This window comes from Dermacentor silvarum, chromosome 1 (genome assembly GCF_013339745.2).
Source record: "Dermacentor silvarum isolate Dsil-2018 chromosome 1, BIME_Dsil_1.4, whole genome shotgun sequence".
Classification (NCBI taxonomy): domain Eukaryota; kingdom Metazoa; phylum Arthropoda; class Arachnida; order Ixodida; family Ixodidae; genus Dermacentor; species Dermacentor silvarum.
Window position 1 is genome coordinate 307,734,892 of NC_051154.1, and position 21,628 is coordinate 307,756,519.

Here is a 21,628-nt window from a genome sequence, read left to right on the forward strand (position 1 = left end):
TCTCATTGTGGGGGCAATATTCACTAAAAAAGACCCACCATAGTCACAGCTTCGCTGGCTTCCATCTTCACAGTAGTGGCAGGGTTATGAATTTTTTATCGCTGCTTCGTTTTTTTTTGCAAATGAACCAAAACCGTCATGAACCGTTACGGATCATTTTTTTCGTTCCGGAGCAGAACCGGAACGGAATTTTTTCAGTGGAACGAAACTACAACCATAACGAAAAACATTTCATTCCGACACCCTGTTCACAAGTGCCATCATTCCTCATCGGAATGAGCGGAATTTTCGAATGTGAAGCTTGTGAATGCAAAGCGACGATTGTAAACCGTCTGTGTGGTTGGCCTGTTTCAGTCAACAAAGAAAAGCACTGACGCCACGCTCGAGAAGCTTGCCAACCGTCCCATTGCGGAAAACAGAATCCGTGTACCCCCATCTCAGCTGACGTCTGCTCCAGTTCCTCTAAATGCACTATACTCGCGGATAACTTTTTGTGGCAATGAAGGCAACGCTACAGGGGTGGATTGTCTGCACGAGTGTTATTACGCAAGTAGTCCGGCAGAGTTTCACAGCGCGTTTGGCTTCTTGGAATGCATACTGGGGGCAGGGGATGTCACGCTACATTCCACGTGGCATGCTTCGCATTATCCCAAACGCGGAACACAACCAAGGATAAATACGTAACATGTTACACTCAATGGGTTATTTTGTCTAACTTGCAGTTGTACACAAGTTGCTAATGTTTTCTCTTCTCCAGCTTCATCTAACGCGGTTGAAGAAGTAGGACGTTTTTCAGGAGCGCTATTGCGCGCGTTTTCCTTGAGAAACTTTGCCATCAGTGACACAGAAAGCCATTTTTAAGCATTGGTAATGCATGAAAGTGTGCAGTTGAACTTATCAGTAGTTTCCCTCGTGCTTTTTGTGGGCATAGATTCTTTTCATGCGTTCTTTCCTCCTCATATTTTTACACACACACGCACGCACACAGTCACATATTTGTGCTCCAAAATAATAATTTAAAGAATTTTCTTATCTTGGGCAACTAAATTTGGAGGGAATGTTGAGTCTGTCATGGGTAATACGCGAACAAAGTAAGTGCCCCTTAAATTGAGACGCCGATGTGGAAGATCACCAAAGTAAAACCAATTATGCATCTGAGCGTCATCTGAGCATCAAAGGCTACTCTGTTCAGAACTATCGCGCGTATCAAAATAAAATTTGGTGGAAATAAAGTGTCTATACAGAAACATGTTAGAGTAATTTCAAACTCGTAGGTATACTTTGCAGGTGCTGGAGAATATTATACAATTTGTATTACCTGCGGTGCTTCTCGATGCTTGCCGGGGGACCAAAATGTTTGTCGTATGCGAACTACTAAATTTATCATAAGGAAACTTTGCAGGAATAAAGGCTGCGTTAGAAAAAAAATGCTGGAACAATTTAACTGTAATTGATGTTATGCCGTACATATTTTCTAAAATGCCGTCAGAGACTTTAGACCGTTTTTTCCAGTAGTCAATTCATTTTTATAATAGTTGCTGCAAGCAAACGGCTCAACATTTCCCAAAATTCGAAACGGCAGACCCTCAAGGTTCTGCATAAACCATTGAAAGTATCTAAGGTAAAGAGTGTTCATTTAGGAGGGACTTGTAAGCGGCGGAGTGATCAATGTCGCTGGCGCTGCCGCAACATTTGTGGCTCTTCACGAGCGCGGGTGCTGCCGGAAATGCAGTTATTGTAGCGTCAAAATATGTCATACACCCGCGGCAGGAATAGGCAACACCGAAAGCGATGAAAACTACCCACAAGGACAACTGAAAGATGCAATCAAGCAAGAAAACATTGGGTGACATACTGCCAGCAGAATTTTGACTAGACATGGTTCGCGAAGACAATAATAATTGCACCACGAACGGCCCACTAGCAGCGTAAGCTCCACGATACTTTCATTGAACTTGAGAGATGTATGCTATGACGAATATGGGGCTGGCACACAAATGGAACGCATGCATTCCAAGTGATATGCTTGATGCTGATAGTTAAACCTAGATTACTATAACCAGAAATACAAGGGACATTATAGGAGGGAAGAGAAGCGATCGCAAGTCAGAAAAAAACTATTTCTGAAAGAATCGAAACCGCGTCTTTGCCGCTAGTACGTTGTCGCCAGGTCCCGCGGTCTCTCAGTTTCGAACTGTATTTGCAAGTACAGGTTAGTACGGTCGGATTTCCAGGCGTGGTCAAAGAATTTTTTTCTCCTAACACTTTCAAAGTGTTCACATCGGAAGCCTATGGAAACGATAATAGTTAACGTAGAAAAATATTAGTTTGAGAGGAATGTACTTCAGGAAGCAGTCCTTAGAAGCTGATATGCATGTTACGTCAAAAACTCCTTCGTCGAAATAAGCTGCATCTTTTATTTTATTTTTCTTCAGCCCCATGCAGTTTTCAACGCACGTCGCACCCGCCGTGATGGCTCAAAGGCTATGCTACTTTCCTGCTGAGTACGAGTACTTAAATTCCCAGCACCGCGGCGGTATTCGAATGGGGGCAGAATGCAGCCATGCTCTTGTGCCAAGATTTGGGCGCACATGACTCTGGTGGTCGACGTTAATCCGGAGGCCTCGGTCCACATTGTCGCAACATCTGTGTTGCGTTGGGACGTTAAACCCCACAAACATCCACGATGACATCATTGACATAGGACTGCGCTTTACTCTGGCATTCTTGCCCACGTGGTCGTCGACTGGTTTTGTGCTCGCAGATGCCTAGCTTTGGACTAAGTCTACTACAGCGCTTGTAGACATATTCATTTCGCTGCAAGAAACAGCGACATCGTCACACGATGTCGCTGTTTGTGTCATCACAGGAATTTATTTTCGAATCTTAGTGGCGATAGTGAAGGGCACGGTACATCACGTGGTGGTGAAGCGGAATAACTGAACCCAAATTTCCACAGTTTTTGTAATCAGCTGATCGTTCTATGGTAACTCAGCTCAAAAACAGAACTAGTGATTATTTCTTAGCCGCGATTAAGATATTTCAAGGCTTTAGCAGTTTATAGTCTGATTATAAAACTTTTGTGCGTGTACCACGAAGCTGTACCACGACGTGGTTTTTTATCATAGGAAACACGCATCTGAAGATTACCTGCATCAGCTAGGCGAAATCATGAATGTCCCTATTCGACCAATATCTGTACTTTTGCTCTCATAAAGCCTTTTCCTTTCCTTGAGTCACCATGATGGGTGCAAGCCCGCCGTGGTTGCTTGGTGGCTTTCGCGTTGCTCTGTTAAGTCCAAGGTGATAGGATTCTAGCAGCCATCGTCATCTTGCTCAGCCGCTTTTTAAGAATGATGTTAATCTTTAAATGTTACGGAATTTTTAAAGGTCGCCTGTGGCAGGTATAGCATAATTCCTATCGCTGGGGTGGGTTATTCGAAGAGGCGGCATCAGTAGTATGAGAAATCAGAATACATATTCAACAAAAAACTAAAGTTGACTAATGAACTTCTGAGTTAACTTTACGAGACATACTGCAATCTACGAATTGTAGCCGCTGGTGAGTTTGCAAGACCCATCCACTTGAAATGCATTTCCAGGATGACACCAGTTTCGAGATGATATTTCCCAAAGTGTGGGACGAAATACATGGGCGTTGTAGTTACTTTTGTGCATCAATGTATAAAACAGCATTTTTGTAAAAAAGAAAGTGGAACAACAGTGCGTTTCTACGGCGATTTTGATGGCGTATATCTCCAAACTGGTGTCATTCTGGAAATTCATTCCAAGTGGATACGCCTGTCAAGCTCACTGGCTACACTTTGTAAATTGCAATATGTTTCGTAAAGTAATTAACTAAGAAATTATTCAGTGAACTTTAAATATTTAGTTGAATATGTGCTTCGATTTCTCGCGCTACTAATGTCCGCCGCATCGAATAACCCAGCTCAATGATAAGAATTATGCTACCTGCCCCAGACGATTACTAAACATTCCGTAAAACTTAAAAATGAGCACCGTATATATGGCGGGATCCGGCGCGTGTGTCCTGTGCGTCGTCCATGACGTCGTGCTCACCATACAATCACATCCGGGTCACCACACTATTGGGAGCGAAGTTAGGTCAACTACAACAATGCGTGAGCCAGCGAACAAAAGACCTGAGAACCGTTTGACTGATGGCAGCAGCCGAATAAGCTTTTTTTTTGTTCTATACTTCTCATCTAGCAGCTCGCAGCACGAGGGCAGAGACACAAGCACCGGAGCGCGCCATATATAAAAGGCGGCTGAAGACGATGGCGATGGCTGCTAGAGGATCAAATCCCAGCCGCGGCTTCCGCATTTCTGTGGTGCTGAAGTGCAAAAACACGAGTTTACCGCGCATTAGTTGCCGTGGTAAAGAACCACAGACGGCCAAATTTAGTCTGGCGCCCAAAACTACGGTGTGCCTCATAATGAGATCGTGGTTTCGGCACGTAAAACACTGCAATTTTTCATGGTTGCAGCGCATGAAGCAAGTTGGGCGGCCGCAAGAATCGCGCCACCACAATAAAAAAAAGATATCCGTTTCTCCCCCAAAAGCGAAGCATCGATTGTGATAGCAAATTATTAGACCGGTATACAAAGTAAGGATAGCAGTTTTACCGTCCGTGTAAACTTGTAAACATTTGCTGATTAACTAAATTAACAAGCATGGTGTCACGCGCGCACATACATGCATGAACACAACTCACTCGATGACCGCGGACACTCGCTTTCAGAACGCTGGCGTGAGGAAGAGCGGCAGCAGCAGCGAGTGAATTGCCCTTCATGCTGCCTCTCGCTTCAGCGCGAACTAAAACGTGAGAACACAGCACAGACGAAGCCATCAGCCCTCTGCGCGCTTAGCCCTTTATACCCACCGCAATTAGTTACGTTCAAGATAGGGCCCGCGCTGCCGCGCCATACGCAGCTGCAGCCGGGATAGAACGCCCCCTGCTCCTGCTGCCTTGCGCGCAATGTAAGAGCTTCCTCTCCACGTTTTTCCCATGCGCACGGGAGATTAAGGGGTGCGACTGTTTTCACAACAAATCCGTGCAGTGGCGGGGCCTCACCTCAATGAAGTCTCACCATTGGCTTTTTTTTCTCTCTGTTTGACGGCACGGTCGGTTGTGCCCCGTTGTCGCGGCTTCTGCCGCGGTGCCGGTAGCCGACGCGAAGCGGCGGTTGTTGGGGTGTTGCGCAGCGCAGCCTTGCAACACCCCAAGTAAAAAAATACTGCTCACGTCATGTAGACTGCTCCCTCCCTGATAGTGAGAGTATAGTTGGATCATAAGAACAGTGATGCGTTTATTTAGGAATACCATCGATCCCTTAACAGCCGCCACAGTTGTGCCTAGTCACCACCAGCCCAGCGCGCCAGACAGACGGGAAGAAAAAAGAAAATGGTGATACATCATGGATACGAGGCCCTGCCCCTGCACGGGCTTGTTTTGAAAACAGTCCCACCCGAGATCAAGCCACTACTTTCTCGGCACACCTTCGCACACTTTCACTCGCATCTCTTGCTTAGAGCACGCTGCCGCATTCTTATCGCTCTTGGACCTTATATGGAACATCATGATGACGGTGACGACGAGGACGGACATTAGTCTGGAGTGTCCATGTAATTGCTATCGCAATAAAAATTATATATATATATATATATATATATATATATATATATATATATATATTGTTACGGGCCGCCTCCTTGCATTAAGGAGGAAGACGACGATCGTCGGAAACCGCTGCGCCTGTTCAGCCATCTTGGCCATCTCTGCCAACAATCCCTGTACATAAATACTGCCCCTTTTCTATCTATTTGACACCCCGTCACGCTTTGGTGGGAGGTGTTGGGTATTCTCGCCAGACGACGGAGCTCCGAAGCGGTCGGCGCTGCGGTGCGACCACCATGGCACACCAACCAGAATCTGCTTCTGCGCCGCGGACACCGATTGTAGAAGTCCAACCCCGAGACCCTGGAACGTTCAACGGCACTGATGGTATCGACGTTGAGGAATGGCTCACGCTATACCAACGGGTGAGCGACTCCAACCACTGGGACCTGACAATCATGCTGGCCAATGTGGTGTTTTATCTCAGTGGAACGGCGAAGTTATGGTATGACATTCACGAGGCCGACTTTGGGAGCTGGGATACATTCAAACAAAAGCTTCGTGACCTGTTCGGTAAGGCCTCCAGTCGAAAAATCGCTGCGAAGCAACAGCTGTCCATTCGCGCCCAGACGTCCACGGAATCATATTTGTCTTACATACAGGATGTGCTGGCGCTGTGCCGTAAAGCTGACAGTAACATGCCAGAGTCTGACAACGTTGACCACGTCCTGAAAGGGATAGCGGACGACGCATTCAATCTGCTCATGTGCAGAAATTGCGCTACCGTCGATGCCATGATCGAGGAGTGTCAGCGCTTCGAGCAGGCTAAGAGCCGCCGTATTGAACGACCATTCGCCCGGCTTCCCAACCCCGCTGCAACGTCTTCGTGTGAAGAGCGGCCGCAATCATGCTGGCCGCCGTCGTCGGCCGAATTGACGAGGATTGTAAGCCGTGAAATCGAGGCAATGGCTCCCGCTAGCCTCTTTACCAGCTCTAACGCCGCCGACTCGAGCACACCAGCGGTTTCACTCGTCCAAGCCATCGTGCGAAACGAACTCGCGAATCTCGGGGTTCACGCTGCTTGCGCCGTTGTCAGCCCTACATCCGCTTCCGGGGCCCCGACATCGTTCCCTCGGTATCCACGGTTCGCTCCACGATCGCGATATCGCCCCGTCACAATATATATATATATATATATCTCCCATTCGAGTAAAGCTATTGCTACGCATCGAATGCTCAGGCTCATTGTAAGCGTGTAAGAAGAAAAAAAAACGGCGTACTTTTTTTTTTCATTTAATGGGCAGCAATCACTAAGTAGTGAGGAAAATAATTCACCAACCCTTTCGGCATGTTGCACATTTTAAAAGAAACTCGCGCGCACTGCAAAGCCGAACTGCTAGACTGCAAGTAACTCTCGTTTTACTCTTTGTACCATACAGTCACCGTGTGGTCAGCACCCGATGCCCACCATGACGGGGCACCCGAACGCTCCGGCGAACGCGGGCAGTGTCATGGTGGCCACGCGACACGCCGTCGCGGCCGTGTCCCGCTGGCTGCGGCGGGGCATTGCGCAGAATGTGTGGCCAAAGCGGAGGAAGAAGAGCTGCTTGAGCGACCTCTCCTGCGCGATCTTGGCGTCTCGGAACGCGGCCGCCCTGAACGAGACCTCGACGGCCCAACGAGCCTGGACTGCGTCCCGCCACCACGGCTCGTCCCCAGACATTTCGATGCCGGAGGTGTGCTTCACGTAGGTCGCCAGGCAGCGCGTGTGTGCAGTCAAGTCCCATACCGCTGAGGAGTTGCCGTGGCTGCGTCGAAAGAATGTTGTTACGGAAGCGAAAGACTGGCGGCATGATGCCGCATGAAGGCGGCTTGTGGTTACCGAAGTGCCAAACGCAAATTGTCCGATCATTTTATACGGGGCGCCATGTTCGATCGAGCCCTTCCATATAGACTTCTCTTGCACTGTCCGGTGCCGTGCCATTCGCCTTTGGAGTACTAAGAAAAGTGTGCCCCCTTTGGGGCTTGTCTTCTACTACGTGAGGCGATTTACCTGTCCCTACCCCAGCCCTACCCTAGTCTGCCGTACTAATACGATTCGCATTGCTTAGGGTTTACCACGGTTTTCATTGAAGCCATGCGCTGGAATTGCAATGCAATGCCCACTATCGCAATCATACAAGCGCGGCTATAGCCTTCCGATAAGATAGTCGTTATATTCTGCAATATGGCACTTTGCATACGCGAAGAGTATACAAAATATACTGCTGGGAGATTGCTAGCTTAGGGGAAGGGAGAAAGTGCATGAAGTGAACATTCTATTTTGTGAAATAGAGTAAATTTGTGAGAAGATTTAAGGGCTTCGATACACCAGAAAAGTTAGAATAACGAGGTCCATGACATGTCTCACCACCCCGTTTCAGTGCGGATGTTCCCGCCATCATTGTCGTGTTTCGTTTTATGCGGAACATCTCTTTCTGTCACATCTAGGCTTCTGCCGTTTTTGCAGATAGGCTGCGTGGCTAGGGTGACATTAGCCGCAAGGAAGATTTGAAAGATAACTTTGGTAATGAGGTAAAATTTGCTAATTTACTTTTCTAATTATTAACTTGAGGGCGTATGGAATTGCGAAATTGATTAGTGGTGAAGTCATGTCTGCTTATCACAAATCCTAAGACTGGCATCAGTTCAGATCTACGCGACATTAAAATATGTTACGAAATAAATCGGCGTTCCAGTTAGCAGCTTCCTAAAAGTATGCCTCTAATAGTTCAGGACGATCTTAACAGAAATGCCGAGGCATTTCTTAGCATATTCTCGGGACGGGTATTTAGTAAGTGGTGCTATAGTTATAGATTTTCTAATAACCGTCTGGTTAACCGACTGCAATATTCCTAGGCATCCGGGGCCAGATTCACAAAGCTTGTCTTTCATAAGTTCGCTTTGCCATTGGCTGGCCGCCTTCACTAATGATATGTCTGGCATCTGGATTGAATAAAATTATTTCTTACGAAAAATTACAGCGTAAGACGTTTTGTGAATTCAGGCCGAGTTTCGCAATTGCAACATGTGTCGTAAATTTATTAGTGACACAAAGAATTTGCATATTTTGTTTATTTAGGCCATGTTACTCTTCAAATGTTTCTTGCTGCAAGTGTCCCCCTGGCCACGCAGCATATACCTGCAAAAACGGTGGGCGCCTATGTACGTAGATGTGACAGCTTGGTTTAAAGAAACGGTGTTGCGCATCAAGTTCTCGTCTACTATAAGTCGCCATTAAGGAGACGGCGGGGATGGTGGAGAGGAAATGCTGCTCAAGCGCACGTAGATGTCGCGCGGGCACGGGGAACGATGACAACGGGAAACGGAGCCGACTAGCACAGACGCTGGTAATCGTCGCGGCGTGTGAAGAACTTACGCCCGTGTGCGGCTGAAATATTTACTGCTCTCGTGTGACGGCATGTGGTGGCGGGTTTCGTGTCGCGAAAGCGGCGTGCATGGGGTTCCGCTGGTCATAGGTGTCGCTCGCTTGATAGCCGCCTCGTTTCAGCTCCGATAGCAATGGATGAGATCACAGTGCTTATAAGCAGACGCTTGGACAAGCATTCGTCAAGCGCCAGCGTGGGAACGGCAAAGAAAGGAGAGTTGGGGTCAGATTGCTGGGTGACGATGGCGTGATGATGGGCTGCACTGATGCTCGCATCGGCTAAAGACGTGCCATGTGAAGCGTTATGTTTTCTGTTGAAAATAAACGATCTTAAACTGCAAAGCGCAACCGCCGTGGTTGCTTAGTGCATGCACCTGGCTTTGGCCTTGCGCTGCTAAGCACGAGTCGCATTCGATGGGGGAGGAATGTAAAAACGCCCGTGCACTGGGCGCATTAAAGAATCCCAGGTGGTCAAAATTAATCCTCCTAATGTGATCGTAGTTTTGGCACGTATAACCCCAGAATTTATTTTACTCTTTAACTGTGATGAGTCCTTATATGGTAACACACTTCTGCAACGCGTCAATTTAGAGAACACTTACGATGATAGGAGAGGTCCAATGATCGACGCTGATTGGCCTCGCACATTTACACTACACAAATACCTGGAGAGTGCCTTTGTTTAAAGTTGCAGCTGGCTATATGTAGTAATGATGAACTACGCCTAAGAACTGCAGCCCTTTCTGTGGAAGCTAGAATTTGCTTTTGTCTTTGATTCTTTTTTTGTTTTTGTTCAGTTCCCTTACCAATCACATCGCTCTTGGCGCCACGATGCCGGCGCCCATGCCCTAGTGGCGTATGTCAGCCAGGCAAGCGCTATTTCGTTAATGGTTTTAGCCGAGACGCGAGGTGCCGACCCAAACACTTTGAGTGAAACACTTGCGCACGGTAGCGTATAGTCAGCGTGTAAGGAAAAATAAATCACAGAGAAAAAGGGCAGCCTTGACGTGCGAGCCTGATGTCGTCTGATGCATTTCCGAAGACTTGTATGGGCTGGGCACCGCGGATGGAATAAGGGCGGATAGGAGGCCGGCAGTTTCTTTGACGGCACCGTAGAGTCGACAGTCAAGAACTGTCGACTAAGCGCTGATTGAAGGGCCGTAAAAGTTCTCATGTAATGTACACAACCCGTGAATGGTAAAGTGGCTGGCTTTTATAGCTAAGATTTAGAGCTTTTGGTTTAAAGCTAAAAAAAGGGAAAAGAAAGGAGACTTGACAACGGTTGACATCGAGGACAAGCTCTTCTGGGGTGCATTAGTGCAACATTTGGTTTGTTCAGGCTGGACTACCTGTACCATGTGGTTTTTTCAGGCTGGAATACCTTCGGGATGGTCCCACATTCTTGACTGCGGAATTTTCAGTATCGGCCCCTCTAAATCATCCGAGTTTACTTTCAGCCTGCTTGTGCTAATTACGTAATATTTGGACACTGTAGATAGCTTTAAGCTAACATATATGGTGCGTCTTTCGCGTTTCAAGCTTCTTTTGTACACCTTTTTAGGTCGCGTTGTGAGTTACAGAAAGTCACGTGACCCAAGCAAGGCCAGAACCGAACCAAAGCATGTCCAGCCATGTATAAGAGGTGAATAATGATTAGCAAAGTTTATTATGATTGATTAATGATTGGGATTAAGGTGAATTAACGTGGGTTAGGGTATATTTGCGTGGATTAAGGTTGATTAAGGTGCATTAGGGTCGATTAGGGTGCATTAGGGTCGATTAGGATCGATAAAGTGGATGAAGGAGGATTAAGGTAGATTGTGGTGGATTACGGTGGATTAAGGTCGCTTAACGGGTAGTAAGGTGTATTAAGGAGGATTAGGTTGGATTAGGCTCAATTAAGGTGGATTGATGTGGATGAAGGCGGATTAACGGGAATTACAGAGGGCTTTTAAAGGCTTTCGCCTTCGCGTCTCTTAGACAATAGCAAAGCACACCTGGAAAATGTTTTGTTGTCATACGTGCTCGAGATGGCCCACAATCTTCAAATTTAGGAGACAATAGTGGCCAGAAACCCTGATCTGATGGACGCCAAATCGATCTGAAGCGACAGAGAAGACCTCGTTTTCTAAAAAAAGAAAATATCAAGACAGTAGCCCGATTTCATTTTTCTTTTTTTTTTCAGAATTCTCTTTTGCAAGAAAAATGTAAATGAAAGCAAATTTACCAAACAGCCAGAACGGCGTTTGCCGGGAAGCTGTGAGCCCACATACCTTTTGACGTCAGAACACTCGCAAACTCATCGTCAGGTGTCACTGTGATACCCAATTCATCGTTATTTTGTTCTTATTTGTATCCGTTTATCCAGCCCCTGTGACAACAAATAGAAGCTGTAAAAAAGGGCCAGAGGGAGGGTGGAGGGGTTGTACGAGCAGAGTTCGAGGAAAGCCTGGCCAAGACACGTCCAGCCTTTGCACAGCGGCCACTGTGTAGGGCGAACAATTTCACCATGGTGACGAGGGAATGTGTCTAGGTGGTCATTTTTAAAAATTCTTTAAAGGTATTTACCCGCATAAGATTAGGAATATAGCCTCATAACATTTGAGCGAGAATATGAAGTGATCTCTTATTTCTGCATAGTCACACCGCCGTATGGCGCTGTGCCCTTGCCAAACTGCAAAATTAGTTTTGAAGAAAGACTCATGAAGATGGATCAAAATAAATGGGCGGCTAAAGTGCAGAAGTATCTGTACCTAAAAGCGTGGAGACAGAATGGAGGAAGAGGTCCAGAAGGCTGGCAACCAAGTACAAGGTAATTAAAAGTGTAGACAACCAGGCGTAATCAGAAAGAAAGTGAGAGAAACAAACAGCGAATTGGATGCAAAGAATGGAAACGAAATAGACAATCGCGATTTACAAGAATGAGCAAAAAAGTTAGAAGGGAAAATCTGTACGATAACACGAAGGAAAGGGCCTTGCTATTTGGGGCTCGAGTTGGTTGCCAAAGGACAAAATCATACTGAAGCAAATATTCTTCATTAGATGAGGTCATGTGTATGCTGCAGCAAACATCCAGAAACCACTCAGCACATCGTACTGTAATACGAAGGGATTCATCCAGCGAGACCAGTACTTAACGTACAACTTCCCAAAGCACTTGGATTCAAAGTAGACGGAAGTACCAACCGGTCGGCAGACGAAATAAGCAAGAGACGTTCACAGTATTGGTGAAAAAAAAAAGCAGGGAAGAGACTACTGATACGATAGGATCCATTACAGGCATAGGCAGCAGTACAAGGAAGATAACGAAGGTTAAAGAGATGTATACAAGAACGCTAGAAGAAAAAGCATTGATAACATACGTGACCACCTCAAGCAGGCTAGTTGACTATTTTCAACGGGGAAGCAGGCTAGGCGACGTTTCAAAGGGAATGCCAATAAATCATCATCATTAACTGTTTCTCGAAAAATCTTGTCATCCAATGCATTAACTAGAAGTGCGGCGTTAAAGAGGGGAAACTACTTTCTTGCAGCATGTTTCAGTCTACAAAACTAGTCATCCAGATATCCACAGAAAAACACACACGCACACACACGGTCAGCTTGCTGCCAAAAAGTATCCACCGAAAAAAACCGGTGAAAGTTCATACGGAAAATGCATTCACCGAAAAAGGAGGAATTTTCGAGACGGAAATAAATCTAAAAGAAAGTACGCCAAATTTCGGGAAACCAAAAACCGAAAACAGTGCACCCTACTCACAACTTCTACTGGATGAATAACCTTCCACCTGATCCTTTCCAGGTTCGCGTTACCTGTCGTTCCCAGCGCAATGCAACGGCGATCCTGCCCGAAAGGCTTGTCTGGCCAAGTAGTACCCGACAGTGCCGTAGTTGAGCACGACCTGCGCCGTGTGCGCGTAGTAGAAGTCGGGTATCAGCAAGCGTTGAGCCACTTCTCGGTCACTCCAGTCAGCCGACAGCGCGTCAAAGTCCAGCAAAGGTCTTGCGGTACTGCCACCGCCAGCCGCGAAGCGGACAGCGTTGGCCACGAAGTCCGACCCGTAATGGGCCTCCACGCTTGGTATCGTGTCGTTGTCGAGAGGATACACTGTAACAAGAGAAATTAAACAGGCTGTAAGTCCCTCCTGGGTGTCACCTACAGGTATTCTAAACGCTCAACTATTACTGGGACTCATCAAGTTTCATTCTTGCGCGCGAACTTTAGCAAATGACGAACACATTGTTACGTGTGGAAGGACACAGACGAAAGAGGCTATTTACAGGCTATTTACACTGGAACCACAGAGCCAGGCCCACACTCGCTCGCACCGAGAGCACAGCCACACATCATCGTCGTTCTCGCGGAGGCTCGTCTCTTGAACATCGTTCGATGATATCGTAATAGTATCATGATGCTAAGGGTTCAACGTGCCGCGGCACATTTCTGTAGAGATATTAGATTCCTAAACATGTCGTTAAATTAAATTTGAAGGTTTTACTTAGCAAAACCACGATTTCATTATTAGGAACACCGTAGTGAGAGGCCTCCGAAATAATGTTGACCACATAGGGTTCTTTAAGGAGAACCCAATTCACGGTATACGGGTGGTTTGCATTTCACCTCCATCGAAATGCGGCTGCCGTGGCCGGGAGTCCATCACGCACCCTCGGGCTTAGTAGCGGAACGCCATAGCCACTACACCACCACGGCGGGTGGAAGATGGCGTAACAACTTGGCCTTGATTGATGAGGTTCTATAACAGACATGCTGTGTCCTTTCAATAGTATTGGCATGGTTTGGAAGATGTGGTTGTGTTTACGGGTTATGGCCTACCCCAGGAGCCTTGCGGAGCTTAGTGGCCCGACGGGCACGCGCGCAGTAAGTTCAGGGAAGTTTCGAAGTGAGTCTGCGATGCCTGGAGCGCGGTTTCGGTGGCTACACTCACTGCAGGTTTTCGCAATGCAGGCCTACTAGATTATTCAGCGCCCGAGCACGGTGGAAGCAGCGACGAAGGGGATGCCCAAGGAGATGCCCCAGCGATGCTACCGGCAGAACTTGCCGAACTTTCCGACGGCGCGTCGGAAGACGAAGACTTTGAAGGTTTTCAATAAATAAAATGTTTCTCCGGCATTTATGCGGAATGTTTGATAATGCGTGGTAGTCGAAATTTTCCGCTGCGAATTTGGCGCTTTGCAAGTGTTCTTAGAGGCTATGTTGTCTGAGTAGTTAATTGGTAAGCACGGCAAGTTTATGCAACCAAACGTAATGAAGTTTATTTGCTGCAGGGGAGTAAATATAGGTGCGTCTTACATACAAATTTTATTGCGATAGCAATTATATGGACACTTGAACCGGATTTCTGCCGTCGGCGTCGCCGTCGTCGTCGCCGTCGCCGTCGCCGTGAGGTTCCCTATAGATAAAATCTTCGCCGCGCGCCGTATGCCTGAGAGGAAGCGTGCGGGGACGCGCGCTATCACGGAGAGCGAACGCACTCAATCTCCCACGCGCAAGCAAGGAAGCAGGAAGCCAGCGCCGGAGGGAGCAAGGGGGGGGGGGGGGCGCACTTCTCTGCCAACAACCGCGCTCGTCGCTCGCTCGCACCGTCTCTTATCTCCACACGGCATTCGCCGCTCAGTTTCCGTTGAAGCGATAGACCGCACGTACCTTCGCCCGCTGCGGCGTATGCTTGCTGCCAGCGTTTTGACAGTCGTTGTCTGCTGTCATTCAGTGTGATCTCTTCGTGTTTGTGCGCGCTCACACCACGCTTGTTCATTCAGTTCGTAATAGTCGGGCCATATTTTCCAACGCACGCTACACACGCAATGCTGCCCGGATCGGCAGTGCAGCGCTACAGGTGTGTCCCTTCGCACGCGCTGCCCACGGGAAGCGCTTCTCATCAACACCACCGTTTCACACGCGCCTTCTCGTGGTCGTCGAGTCTCTCTTCATGTCGGTCTACTTACGCCGCAGCACACCTGCTTACTTAATCAGCTCATGTTTACTACAATTCATATTGCTACCAAAGCCGCTCACCTTACTTCGTATGACATTGCTGTGTTGCTATCGCATTCATTGCTTCGCCCTTAGGGCGAAACTGTGACATTTTTTTTCTTCAAATCCTACAAAAAGCTGGGGTGCGTCTTGTACAACGTTGCGTCTTATACACTGGAAAATACGGTACTAAAACGATTACTTAAGCTCTCTATGTCGCAGTTAAGCCGACAGCTGTCTGGCAACACCGCGTGTTGACGAATGATTTGGCACCCTCGGAAACGGCTCCCTCTGATAATCGAAGTCAATCTTGAAGGCCATGCTTTTGTGAGCTGCAAACACTGGAACTGATTCCAGGAGCTGAAATTGCGTCATAGCCAGCATGCCTCATTCTGCTTTACATATGCGTCTGGCTACCTTTTATAGCGCAAGTGATGGAAATGCGGGCACAATTTAAAGGTGACACCCTTGCTGCACCTTTTGGCTGCCGGAGCGTGTGAAGAATGACTTAATTTTGATCTGGTCTTGAACTGTGTGAAAACAGGCAACACAGTGCTGGTCTCTTATTCCCTGAAGTCACTCAGTCATTCCAAAATGGCTGTTGGCGGGAAGTGTCTAGAGGCATTAAAATGTACGCTGAAAGCCCTGTTTCTTATTGTGTATAACCATATTGGACCTTCTGCACATTTACAATGATAAACTCGGGTAAGTCGGACGGCTGTTCCACAAATTCTTTAGTACAACCAAGTGTCGACAAGGAATGTACATAAAGCGTAAATTGAAACAAGAAGCAGCGCTGCCAATGCTGACTTCTAACTGAATTTACAGAAGCAAGGTTGTCCCCTTGTCAGGCCACATAGATCCAGCGATTCTCTGTCATAATAAAAGCGCCTGCCACATTCAAATTTCTTTATCAGTGAGAGCAGTTGATGGCATACTTACACATTGCCACGTTGCCCCATCTCGCTACTTGAATTTTTCCTTGTGCAATAGCCATTACTGCATAGATTACACAGCCACGATAGTTTGGTCTGCCGCCACACTCTCTGCAGTGCATTGCCAAATACTCTTCCATCATTCGCCTTGCATTGTTTTGTTCACACAGGCACTTGCTCCATCAGCATCTGCTCTACCCAACAGTATTTGTTACACAAAAGCAAGATATTGTACAAGATGCCGTGTTTGCTTCAGACGCACAAACGTTTAATTTATTTTATTTTTTGTGTGTGTTGTCTGTCTGACTCCCACCGGTGGCATGTTGTTTTGTTGTCCACTTTCATTTCTGTTTAATTTATTTCTACATTTAGTTAAAAACTACAAATAATTTCACCTATGCTTCGTTGGCCGTAGTTGAAAAACTTGAGTCAGCATGGCGCACTGTTACGGGTTCACATTTTGACTTCCCAACAGCTATTAAAAAGTAGTCTTTTCGAAACGAAGCGTGTTTTACACCATGTGGAAACACGGCGGGTTTGCTGGAGCAATTCATTGTCCCCAATCCTGCATGGCTGGTGACTTTGGCGAGCACGCACAAGGTTCTAAATTATTTTTCATTAGGCAATTTAAATGAATGAGCAACTATGTGCATGTAAGGGACAACCTACAGCCTTCCCACTAGCGGCTTGACTTTCTCATTGCCCTTCAGTATTTTAAGGACCATTTCTGCGACTACAATCATGACAGAGCAAGGGTACCTGCAGCCACACTCTCTGCAGCTCCTTGCCAAATACTCTTCCGTAATTCGCCTTGCATTGTTATGTTCACACAGGCACTTGCTCCAGCAGCATCGGCTCTGCCCAACAGTATTTGTTACACAAAAGCAAGATCTTGTACAAGATGCCCTGCTTACTTAAGACGTACGAACTTTTAATTAATTTTCTTTTTTTTGTGTGTGTGTTGTTTGTGTGACTCCCACCGGTGGCAAGTTGTTTTGTTGTGCACTTTCTTTCTCTAATTTATTTCTACACTTAGGTTAAAAAAGTCGCAGTTGTACCCGAAAGGCGAACTATCAATTGCGATAGCAAATTTGTAGAAAGCTATACGGAGTAAGGATAGTATGTTCATAGACTGTATAAACTTGCAAATTTTCGCGTACTAACTGAATTACAAACATGAATAGATCCCACTTGACGACCGCAGACAACCACTGTCAAAACGCTGGCCTTGAGCAAGCGCAGCTGCCGCAGCAAGCGAAGGTTGGTACGGTCTATCGCTTCGACAGAAACTGAGCGGGCAAAGCACAGCGCATACAAAGCTATGAGCCGTCTGCAGATCGCTTTCAATATACGGTTCGAGCCACCGCCGGGACACCGCCGCACCGCCGCGCAAAGTACAAGTACGCAGTTGCGGGCAAAGTAAGCGCCGCACCCCCTCCTTCCCGCGCTGCCTTCCCGCTTTCCTCCTTCCGCATGCGAGACTGTCGCCAATTCCCCTTGCGCCGTTGGTGCCGCAGCACAACGTAGCTGCCGTCCCTCCCTCCCTCCCTTTCTCCCATCCTCCCATCCTCCCACGGCCTTTCGCGCGACGGTTGTGGTTGCTCTCCACCGTGCGCTCGCTCTTCCTGAAAGTGCGCGTGCCTCTAGCACTTTCACTCACACATACAGAATACGGCGCGCGGCGACGATTTAGTTGCCCTTAGGGCGCGTTCACACTGAGAGATTCGGCATCTTGAGCTGCGTGGAACCCAGTTCGGTGGCGGCGAGATCCGCCGGAATAGCCCTTCTCGCGCCGATCGGTCTCGGACCGATTTTTGCGGCAGCTACCGCTGGATTCCCTCACCGCGGATCAATCGGAGCGCGAGTAAGAAATTTCAAGATGGCGGCCGAGTCGAGGCCACATCGAGGTATCCGATTTCCCGTAATTAATTGTTGCCACGAATAACAATACATTTCAACTTACTCTCGGTAGTACACCACGCCGCGATCTCGCAGAAGGAGTTGTAGTTAAGTGGCGTGACCAAGCTTTGCGCGCTCTTGCAGAGCCGGACGAACCCAACACCCTCGCTGGCGTCGCCTCTTCGGCGAATGCTTCTGCGCGTCATGCATCGCCAGAAAGGTGCTTGCTAACAGGCCTAGCGGTACTGCCTCTTCTTGCTCAGGCTTGATCGTCGTTTCATGCAGCAATGAGGCGCAAAATAAAAACACACGAACTCTACGCGAGCGGAGATAACAGCGCAGTTTCGAGTCGCGGGAACATCCGGGTATTCCCGCGCTTGCTTGGAGGTTAGCGCTTTACAGTGCAGATGGCGCTTTGTCGCATTCCGGCGGCGCAGTGGGCAAGCAGTGTGAACGACGCGAATATCGGTGGCAGGAGAATTTCGTTCACTGTAGACGCCGGATTCCCCAGTGTGAAGTTGGCCTTATACTTTATAGGGAACCTCATGGGGACGGCGACGACGACGGCAGAAATCCGCTTGAAGTGTCCATATATTTGTAATCGCAACAAAACTTCAGACGAAAGGAGCGCGTTCGGTGGCTTAGCAAAGGCAGATGCAAATTTTCCTTCATCACTGTGACGCTGCTAAGGTGACGATAGTTAGCGACGATAAAGTTGGCAGCGCGATTTTGTATGCTTTCCACGGAGTATTTTAGGTTTTGCTGATCAGAATACCAAAGCCTGCAGGCGTAACGAACACAGCGCTAAAGAAGGCAAAGAAAGAAAGAAATAGGCTTTTGTCTACAAGAAGTCGCAGTTTCGTCCGAAAGCTGAAGCATCGATGCGAAAGCAAATTTGTAGAGAGCTATACCAAGTAAGGGTAGTAGTTTTATCGGCCGTATAATCTAGTAAACTTTCGCTTACTAAATTAACAAGCATGGCGTCACGCGCACACAAGGTAACATGAGAATATCTCACTCGATGACCGCGCACACTCGCTGTCAAAACGCCAGATTGAGAAAGCGTGGCAGAAGCAGCGAGTGAATTGACCTTCATGCTGCCTTTCGCTTCAATATGAACTAAGAGGCGAGAACACAGCGCACATGAAGCTATGAGTATTCGACGCACTCTGTCCTCATCGCAGATCGCTTTCAAGAAAGGGCTCGCGCGACCGCGCCAAACGCAAGCGCCACCAGAGTACATCCCTCGCCCCTCCCTTCCGCCTCTTTCCCCGCTGCTTTGCGCGCGACGGAAGACGGCGCGCTTCCTCCCCGCTTTCCCCCATTGCGCGCGCTAGATTGAGTCACCATCCGACCATCATCGGCTTACCCTCGCACGCTTTCACTCGCACGTGCAGGATACGGCGCACGGCGACGATGTTATCGCCCTTGGACTTTGCACGGAACATTAGGGCGACGCCGACGCCGATGGCAGAAATGCGCCTGGAGTGTCCATATCATTGCTATCGTAATAAAAGTATTTATCCTTATAACGCAGGAAATTCCACTCGCGTTCAACTTTCCGCCATTCCTGCTACAATTGCTACATTATATTTTCTTCTACGCGTTTTCCGGTGCAATAGCGTCGAGGACTGTCTGCATGGCAATGTTTGTAAAAACGCAAAATACTCACTTCGCGTCGGGTAGGTGGCCGCGACCATCTTGTCGTAGTCTAGGATGACACCTCTGGTTATCTCTAGCACCTTGTCGGCCGCCGTCTGCACGCCGGAGAGCATATGCCTCAGTTCGGCGCCAGAGTCTGAGCCTGCCAACTCGGTCGTCATCCATCGCTGGTAGACATCGCCGAACATCGTCTCCACCGCCGTAACGCAGAGCTCGTTTCTGATGTCGTCCCTGGGCAGACGACGGTGCACTCTCGCCCGCTCTTCTAGCTCGAAGTACTTGGCGAACGGTACCAGCATCAGGTAGATCTTGGTCGCCCTTACGTCCTCTTGACTGGACAGCGAGTCCAAGATGGCCCGCACACCGGCGATGTTTGTGACGCGTGCTTTAATAGGCAAAGCCATCGGTTGTACGGAAGACTGCGCAGTGAACACTTCAGTCCAATTCCACTTGGACGAGTCCAACTCAGTCAGCGCGATTTCCACGGGAGGAAAAGTATCCGTCTGGTTGAACACAACATCGTCCAGGTTCACTATCGCATCAACGAGTTGGCTGTCGGCTATGACGTGGTCGACCGCATAGGAGAGTTTACGGACGGTATTATAGTTCGGGACCAATGTCGCGACGGCGCGCAAGACGATGGCGCGACGAAACCCTGCTTTGACGTGACGCAGTATGGCTGTGCCCGGTGAGATGTGCACAACCTGGCCGTCGTAGGATATGTAGAGGAATGAACCTAGCTGAAAATGTAGTTGGTGGGTCACGGCCAGGAAAAGGGACTCCTGGAACGTCTTCGCCTCAAGCCAGAGGTTGGTGTAGATGTTGGCTGCTCGCCATGCAGTAGTTAAACGGAGCGGCTGCGATTGAAATAAAGGGTCGTATTTAATATGCAATCATATACCTTAAATTTTAAAATAGCAGATGGTGCCGCTATAATCGTGCACATTGCACTATTTACAAGTGTCGTGTAAATGGCACGACTTCTGTGCGATGGACCACTCTACCAATACTATAATGTCGCGGTAGGTGGGGCATGCGAGAGTTCCTCGCTTGCAACATGGCTTTTGCAAGACGTTGTTGCTCTGCGGGGAACCGACTATTGCAAGCTGTGGACTTAAACAGGAACAGTGCTACGAAAGGTAAATAAAATTAAATTCCTTCTACAGCATGTGATTTAAAATTATTATTCATTGCAACACATACGTGTATATTTCTCGAACAAGCAGGCTAGCGTGGTCGCTTAGCGGCTATGGCGTTCGGCTACTACGCACGAGCTCGAAAGGATGTAATGCCCTTGCGATATAATACGGAAGGATATAATACCAAAATGCAAATGTACCCGTGAGCAGTGCATTGGGGGCACGTTAAAGATCCATGGCTCAAAGTTTCCGGAGTTACCGGAAACTTGTTACCAAAGTTACCAGATTTGCACAGTCAGACCACGGAATTTCGGTGAGTAGATGACGCGGTTACACTCTCTGAGCAAGATGCTGCGCTGTTTAACACGTCTTCTTTCTGGTCTCCTTCTTTCTGGAATGTTTAGTGCCAAAACCCGTTCTCATTATGAGGCACGCCGTGATGGAGGGCTCCGGATTAAATTTGACCACATTGGGTTCTTTAACGTGCACTACAACGCAAGCACAGGAGCGTTTTTGCATTTCGCCTCCATCGAAATGTGGCCGCCGGGGCCGGGATTCGATCCCGCTACCTCGTCCTCAGCAGGGCAACGCCTTAGCTGACTGAGCCACCCCGGCGGGTCGCTGTTTAACGCGTCAAAATCAGCAGAAGTTTCAAAGTCCACACTAGCTTCTTCTCGGCCCATCTGATTTCCTCATCACCTCAATGGCTTCAAAAATGCATTCTGCACGTCACAGACCAGAAGGCACCACACCGCTTAATCACGGCCATTTGCTTCCATCGAGTGGCCGAGGCTGAATTTCGGCGAAATTCGAAATCCAGTTCACTCTCAGCAAAAATTTATTCGGCCGCTGAGCTAAAGCTTATACTGAAAGACGGGCTGGTTCTTCGCTTGCGCTTGCAGACGTTGCACCAATGCAGCTAAAGAGACAAAGAC

General features: G+C 48.0%; 1 protein-coding gene across 1 annotated transcript; it reads right to left on the reverse strand.

Moving 5' to 3' along the window:
* Positions 1-6,944: 6,944 nt before the first annotated feature.
* LOC125942237 (uncharacterized) lies at positions 6,945-19,638 on the reverse strand. Its single transcript, XM_049660407.1, has 3 exons — positions 19,565-19,638; positions 12,880-13,174; positions 6,945-7,447 (listed from the first exon to the last, which is right to left on the reverse strand). Exons 1-3 carry the CDS (start codon positions 19,590-19,592, stop codon positions 7,090-7,092), a joined length of 681 nt encoding a protein of 226 aa, XP_049516364.1. The 5' UTR covers positions 19,593-19,638; the 3' UTR covers positions 6,945-7,089.
* Positions 19,639-21,628: the final 1,990 nt, after the last annotated feature.

Coding starts and splice junctions, on each gene's coding strand:
- LOC125942237 (XM_049660407.1), bottom strand. CDS start 19,592: ATGGTCGCGGCCACCTACCCGACGCGAA. Junction 13,175..19,564: donor GGCCACCTACCCGACGCGAA/GTGAGTATTTTG, acceptor CTCTTGTTACAG/TGTATCCTCTCGACAACGAC. Junction 7,448..12,879: donor CATTGCGCTGGGAACGACAG/GTAACGCGAACC, acceptor CTTTCGACGCAG/CCACGGCAACTCCTCAGCGG.